Consider the following 7667-nt stretch of genomic DNA (forward strand, 5'->3'; position numbering starts at 1 on the left):
GTATCTCGGGGTCTTGTTCACGAGTGAGGGTAGTTGGAGCAGGAGATTGACAGGCGGATTGGTGCAGCATCAGCAGACGTTGTACCGGACCGTTGTGGTGAAGAAGGAGCTGAGCCAGAAAGCAAAGCTCTCAATTTACCAGTCAATCATCGTTTCAACCCTCAACTATGGTCATCAGCTTTGGGTAGTGACCGAAAGGGTGAGATCGCGGATACAAGCGGCTGAAATGAGTTTCCTCCGTAGGGTGTCTGGGCTCAGCCTTAGAGATAGGGTGAGGAGCTCCGACATCCGGAGGGAGCTTGGAGTAGAGCCGCTGCTCCTTCGCGTCGAAAGGAGCTAGTTGAGGTGGATCGGGCATCTGATTAGGATGCCTCCTGGGCGCCTTTCTTTGGAGGTTTACCGGGCACGTCCAACTGGGAGGACACCCCGGGGTAGACACAGAACTCGCTGGAGGGACTACATGTCAAATCTGGCCTGGGAACGCCTTGGAATCCCCCAGGAGGAGCTAGAGGGCATTGCTGGGGAGAGGGACGTCTGGAGTGCCCTACTTGGCTTGCTGCCACCGCGACCCGACCCCGGAGAAGCGGGTGATGATGAATGAACGTATGAATGAAGAAAATCTTTAATTTAAGTTCGGATAAAAAGCGTGAGTTAAATCACAAATTTAGAGAGTGGTCTACCATGGGGAAAGCTGGTAGTTGGTTCAAAGGCAATATCCCTGTGTATGATGACAGCAGCCACTGTAGCCCTCTTGGAAAACCTAGAATGAAACATGTGACCCATCTATGACCATTTGATGCGAGAAATATTTGATGTGCGAAGGTATGTCTTGTAAAAAGCAGAGCTTCCCCCCCAAGATGTTGTAAGTGTGTAATTACCTTCTTGGCTTTAGTGGCACTGTTCATCCCTTTAACATTCCAAGAAATGAAATGGATATTTCTACCACTCACTGACATGGTCCCTTAAATTTTGTCATTGCTTGAGCAGTAAAGAAAGGGAAGGGTGAAGTGAAGTGGGAAGAAACAAAAAAAGGAGGGGACGGGTAGACATGCATACACACACACACTCACACAAAAACAAAACCTTAGTCCCAATGGGAACTTTAAGTTTGTGTATCTCCCTGGATACAGTGCTTCCTAACCGAGGTCAATCCTACCCTGTTCGTAGTTAACCTCCATTCCCGTTGTAATGAACAAACTCCACCATGAATCCACAATACAAGGCTGTACATTATAAAGAAGATAAGGTACAATGAAGAACAAAAAGAATAGTGCACACATTAGGTAAACCACTGTCAATTATACATTTGCCTCAGAAATAGGGCCAGGTGCCATCTCCGTAAACTATAGAGTGCCTAAAATCGAACATAAGTGCACTGAAAGAGCAGCCGTTTTAATTCTCAAAGGTGAAACCTCATAGGTGTCTGGGTGGACTGACGGTCTATTCCATTGCCTGCCAGCAAGGGGATCGTCGGTAGAATACCCGTCTCGGCACTAGCGCCTCCTCTGGTCGGTCGGGGCACCTGTTCAGGGGGGAGGGGGAACAGGGGGAATAGCGTGATCCTCCCACGTACTACGTGCCCCTGGTGAAACTCCTCACTGTCAGGTGAAAAGAAGCGGCTGGCGACTCCACATGTATTGGAGGAGACATGTGGTAGTCTGCAGCCCTCCCTGAATCAGTTTATAACAGCAATAAAGGCCCATAATACTAGTAAAAATAAATAAATGAATACATAAAGAGGCCGGTTAAAGGGCCCTCCTCAACAGCTATTGAACATTCATTTGGTCTTAGCATAAAGAAACAGCCTATTACATCAAAGGGTGGCGCAGGGGTTAACACTGTCACCTCACAGCGGGAAGGTCCTGAGTTCGAGCCGCGGGTAGTCCAACCTTGGTGGGTCATCCCGGGTTGTCCTCTGTGTGGAGTTTGCATGTTTTCGCCGTGTCTGCGTGGGTTTCCCCTGGGGGCTCCGGTTTCCTCCCACAGTCCAAAGACATGTAGGTCAGGTGAAATGGCCGTACTACATTTTCCCTAGGTATGAATGTTTGTGTGTGTGCGTGTCTTGGCCCTGTGATGGCCTGGTGGCCTGTCCAGGGTGTCTCCCCGCCTGCCGCCCAATGACTGCTGGAATAGGCTTCAGCATCCCCACGACCCTGAGAGCAGGATAAGCGGTTCAGCTAATGGATGGATGGATATTACATCAAAACTTTGATGAACTTTTTCATTCAGCCTGTTGTAAAAATTCAAATCCTAGGAGCACTTGTTTGCAAAAAGAATATGTACTTGCATCCATTATGTACAATATTTAATCTTTTCTGCTTTTTTTTTTTTTACCACCATCTCCCTAGGTTCACAGCCTTTCCTGAGGACTTTCTCTGGTCACTTTGTAACGGTGACTGATGAGCCAATAGATTATCTGGATCTGTCTGCATTGGACAACATGAGGGATGACCTGGGGTCTGGCTCAGAGGATGAGCCAGTGAGAAAGCACGGCCACCATGGCCCGCACCACCCAACCAAGAAGCATTATTCTGTCTCAGTCGAAGCCAAAAGCTTTCTCAAAGGTCATCTGGCAACTGCAATTATCCCAACTGTTTACATCTTCGTCTTTATCATCAGTGTGCCACTCAACCTCATTGCTGTTGTGATGTTTGTGCGTCGGATCCAACCAAGGAAGCCAGCAGTGATTTACATGCTTAACTTGGCCTGTGCTGACCTTCTGTTTGCCCTGCTCCTCCCATTCAAGATCGCCTACCATTATCATGGCAACAACTGGATCTATGGGTCCCTCATGTGTAGAGTGGTCACGGCAGCCTTCTACTGCAACATGTACTGCTCTGTCCTCCTCATGATGTGTATCAGTATAGACCGTTTCATGGCCGTGGTGTACCCTATAGACTCCCTGACGTGGCGCAGCCCTCAGACGGCCTCTGCTATATGTGTTACCATGTGGCTGTTGGCACTGGGGGGGGTGATCCCTCTCCTGTCCTCAGGACAGACCCTCCACCTGCCAGATCTGGGCATCACCACCTGTCACGATGTGCAGGATGTGGACACACAGAAGGCCTACTACATTTACTTCTTTCCCATCTACTCCTCTATTTTCTTCTTCATCCCACTTGTCTTCACTGCTGCCTGCTACATACGCATTGTCCAAGCCCTGGCTGCAGTCAACATACAGAACCGTGCCAAGAAGACTCGAGCGGTTGTGATGGCGGTGGTTGTACTGGTAGTGTTTGTGGCCTGCTTCACTCCCACTAATATTATACTGATTGTTCACTATGTGAAGTTGGTTCATAGAGGTAATGACAGTTCCTACCAGGCCTACCTTCTCTCCATATGCATTGGTAGCATTAGCTGCTGCCTGGACCCAGTCATATATTACTTCGGCTCATCCCAGTGTCAGAAGCAAGTGGCAGCTCTGCTGGGATGCAGACCTCTGTCGGGGTCAGACAGCAGCTCACAGACTGGCAGTACCAGAACCAGCGGATGGAAAGATAGCACCAGGTCGACCAAGATGGAGAGCTTTCAGAATGTTGTAAGGAGCCATTACAGCAAGCTAATGGCTTAAGTATAGAGACATGATGACCCTGGCCCAAAATGAGACTAATATAGGCTTCGGGCCCTTCTCCATACTGGCAAACCTACAGAAAAGAAAAAAAAAGCATCTGAATTGAATTGCATTTGAGTTCATTCCTATAAAGTATATAAGATTGCTGAAAATATACTTGCTACACTAATACCCTAAATCAGGTTATGTGTGCTATTATTTGAAAAAAGTTTTTTTTTCGTATGGTAGACTGAAGGTTGACTTACTCCAGCGCTAGGTGATCTGGAAATATTTGCACTTGTGAATTAACTTTGTGTTTTCATTGTTGTTTACATAAAGAGTTCGTTGGATTTAGTGTTGTTCTGTTGTCATGCTATCTGCTATCCATGGACTCATTTTACAACCCCCTTGAATAAAACATATATTGCAATTCTTTTCTCATTTTTTGTTGCATTTTTTTTATTTGCTAAATTGTATACATTGAGTGTGCATAAAATATATGAAGATTACAATTTTCTTCTTAAGAAAAAACATAAAAGCTATAGAGACCATCATGTAAAGATGAACTTTGAATGTCTTTATTGCCTTGACACATTTATTTCATAACGCAGTATGCTCCAAATGCAAGTTTTCAGTACATTATAGATAAAGAAACAGGCTGGATATGGTTGTTAATTACTTCTTGTTCACTGGAGCTCATACAATTAAATATTTTGAACGTAATTAATGAAACTGCATAAAGTGAAAGTTGTTTCGAACAAAACAAATCTAAAAGAATTTTTCTTTGATGCAAACACACAATATCTTCCACTTCTTTTTTTGTTTTTCTTTGGGGTTTTTTCTCACTCTGGGCTTTCATTGTTGTCTGGGCACAGCTCTGAAAAAGATAAATAGAGGGGACAACATGAAAATGGTTCGTGTTGCACGCCAGTTTAATCCCCTGAGTATCAGGCAGGATGTTTGTCCGTTTGCCATTTCCTGACCACATACAAACTGTCTGCCTTTATTCTAACTGATAAGTCCTTTGAATAAGTGAACGCGTGTGCCCATCTAGCAGTACAACGTCGCCCCCCTGTGGTGACATCTTTGACTTTGGGTCAGTAACAATTTACCTTGTGTCAAACTGATACAAGTAGAGGCTTCTTTTTAACTGTGTATTCTGGTACTGTGATATGGTCACGTCCATTTTTATTTTTTATTTTTTGTAGCTCGCTCGTCAGGGACTTCATAGTGATAAAGTGGTGGAGTGAAGGGAGAGTATAGGCTGGGACATCGTAGTGATAAAATGGTGGAGTGATGGGAGAATATAGGCTGGGACTTCGTAGTGATAGTGTGGTGGGGTGATGGGAGAGTATAGGCTGGGACTCAGTAGCGATAAAGTGGTGGAGTAATGGGAGAGTATAGGCTGGGACTCAGTAGTGATAAAGTGGTGGAGTGACACGAGCGTATAGGCTGGGACTTCGTAGTGATACAGTGGTGGAGTGATGGGAGCATATAGGCTGGGACTCTGTAGTGATAAAGTGGTGGAGTGATGGGAGCGCATAAGCTGGGACTCAGTAGTGATAATGTGGTGGAGTGACACGAGAGTATAGACTGGGACTCAGTAGTGATAAAGTGGTGGAGTGAGACGAGAGTATAGGCTGGGACTCTGTAGTGATAAAGTGGTGGAGTGATGGGAGCGTATAGGCTGAGAGTCAGTAGTGATAATGTGGTGGAGTGACACGAGAGTATAGGCTGGGACTCAGTAGTGATAATGTGGTGGAGTGACACGAGAGTATAGGCTGGGACTCTAGTGATAAAGTGGTGGAGTGATGGGAGCATATAGGCTGGGACTCAGTAGTGATAAAGTGGTGGAGTGATGGGAGAGTATAGGCTGGGACTCCGTAGTGATAAAGTGGTGGAGTGATGGGAGCGCATAAGCTGGGACTCAGTAGTGATAAAGTGGTGGAGTGATGGGAGCGTGTAGGCTGGGACTCTGTAGTGATAAAGTGGTGGAGTGACACGAGAGTATAGGCTGGGACTCTGTAGTGATAAAGTGGTGGAGTGATGGGAGCGTATAGGCTGGGACTCAGTAGTGATACAGTGGTGGAGTGATGGGAGCATATAGGCTGGGACTCTGTAGTGATAAAGTGGTGGAGTGATGGGAGCATATAAACTGGGACTCACTCTGTAGTGATAAAGTGGTGGAGTGATGGGAGCATATAAACTGGGACTCAGTAGTGACAAAGTGGTGGAGAGATGGGAGAGTATAGGCTGGGACTCTGTAGTGATAAAGTGGTGGAGTGATGGGAGAGTATAGGCTGGGACTCTGTAGTGCGTGGGGAACAACTAGTTGCCAGGTACTGCCTCCCTCCTTGGCTCTTCCCACACACGATATAGGCAGCCCTCATGAAGCACGGGTGAGTTCCACTGTCCCGGCAATGCCTTGGTGGTGGGGGAGTGGGGACCTGCCATCTCTCTACTTGGGACCTCTTTATGTGCTAGCCAACGTATCATGGGTCCCAGGTGGCTGGCCCGATGTTGGAATTCCCCTATCTCGGTTGGTCACATCTCCTCCAGTGGCGCACTTGGGACCACAAGTGTCCGCCCTGTGACACGATCCACCCGTTGCTGTTCTCAAGTCTCCAACCGGCTACAATGGCGGCAGGCCTGATCAGAACAGCGGCGTCTGGAGACAGCATCAGCATTGTTATGTCGGCTGCCTCTTCGGTGCTCTGTGGTGAAGGTAAATCCCTGCAAGGCTTCTATCCATCTGGCTACCTGCCCTTCTGGTTCTTTGAAGCTAAGCAGCCAGCAGAGCGATGCATGGTCCGTCCTCAGTAGGAAGTCCTTTCCATACAGGTAAGGCTTAAAATGCTTTATGGCTTGTACTACTGCCAGGAGTTCTCTCCGAGACACACAGAAGTTCCTTTCTTCCTTACGCAAGGCTCTACTGTAATAGGCCACCACTCTTTCCCCTTCCCCACTGGGCTGCGACAGGACTGCTCCTACGCCTACATCACTGGCATCAGTGTCAAGTATGAATGGCCGCTGCTGGTCTGGGAGGACTAGCACTGGTGCTTGGGTCAATGCTTTCCGGAGTATCTGAAAGGAGCTCTCACATGCTTCAGTCCAGTGGAACCGTCGTCCCTTCTCGGTGAGCTGGTGGAGTGGACGGGCTTTGTCTGCCAAGGCATGCACGAACCGACAGTAATATGATGCCAGTCCCAGAAAACTCCTCACCTCCTTTCCTGAGGTGGGCGTTGGCCAATCCCTGACTGCAGTGACCTTGTCAGGGTCTGTGGACACACCTCCGGGCCCCATCACATGTCCAAGGAACCTTGTCTCCCGCTGCAATAGATTGCATTTTCTCGGATTCAGTCGTAGGTTGGCTGCCTTGATGCATTCGAGCACCAATCGGAGGTTGGAGAGGGCCTCTGTAAACGTAGCTGCATGCACCAGGAGGTCATCCAGGTACACCACGCAGGCAGAGCGAGGGATGGGGCCAAGGACACGCTCCATGAGGCGTTCAAATGTGGTCGGGCTATAACATAAGCCAAATGGCATGAATGTGAACTGACAGAGTCCTTAGCCAATGGTGAAGGCAGTCATTGCCTGGGATTCTGGGGCCATCTCTACCTGCCAGTACCCACTTCTTAGATCCAGGGAGCTGAACCATTGGGAACCTGCCAAACAGTCCAGAGCTTCATCGATGCGGGGGAGTGGGTATGAGTCCTTCCGGGTCAGGTTGTTTAGTCGCCGATGGTCCACACAAAATCGGAGGGAACCATCCTTCTTGGTAACCAGCACGGCAGGGGATGCCCACGGGCTATCCGAGGGTTCAATGATGCCTGCAGCTGCCATCTCCTGGATCTTTGTCTCTGCCTCTTGAAATTTCTTTAGAGGGAGACGGGGAGCTCTTTGGCGGACTGGGTCCGCATTACCAGTGTCAATGTGGTGCTGTACAAGATTGGTGCGGCCACACTCCAGATAACTCAAAGCGAAGAGGTGTCTGTTCTCTATCAGCAGGTTCCGTACCTGCTCCCCCTCTTCTTGGCTCAAACCCTCCATGCACTTTCGGGCCAGTTCTCCCAGTGCCGAGGCCATTTCTGGTGATGTACCTTCCCATGGCCCTGAA

General features: G+C 48.3%; 1 protein-coding gene across 1 annotated transcript; it reads left to right on the forward strand.

Annotated features, from left to right (window-relative positions):
* The first annotated feature begins 681 nt into the window (after window positions 1-681).
* Window positions 682-3945, forward strand: f2r (coagulation factor II (thrombin) receptor). Its single transcript, XM_056280491.1, has 2 exons — window positions 682-742; window positions 2349-3945. Exons 1-2 carry the CDS (start codon window positions 682-684, stop codon window positions 3569-3571), a joined length of 1284 nt encoding a protein of 427 aa, XP_056136466.1. The 3' UTR covers window positions 3572-3945.
* Window positions 3946-7667: the final 3722 nt, after the last annotated feature.

The sequence above is a fragment of the Lampris incognitus genome, chromosome 1 (genome assembly GCF_029633865.1).
Source record: "Lampris incognitus isolate fLamInc1 chromosome 1, fLamInc1.hap2, whole genome shotgun sequence".
NCBI classification, from domain to species: Eukaryota; Metazoa; Chordata; class Actinopteri; order Lampriformes; family Lampridae; genus Lampris; species Lampris incognitus.

Bases quoted from the DNA above. Each gene is read 5' to 3' on its own strand.
- f2r (XM_056280491.1), top strand. From the start codon at position 682: ATGGGGAAAGCTGGTAGTTGGTTCAAAGGCAATATCCCTGTGTATGAT. The intron at 743-2,348 runs GTAGCCCTCTTG...CCATCTCCCTAG, and splicing joins GTATGATGACAGCAGCCACT to GTTCACAGCCTTTCCTGAGG.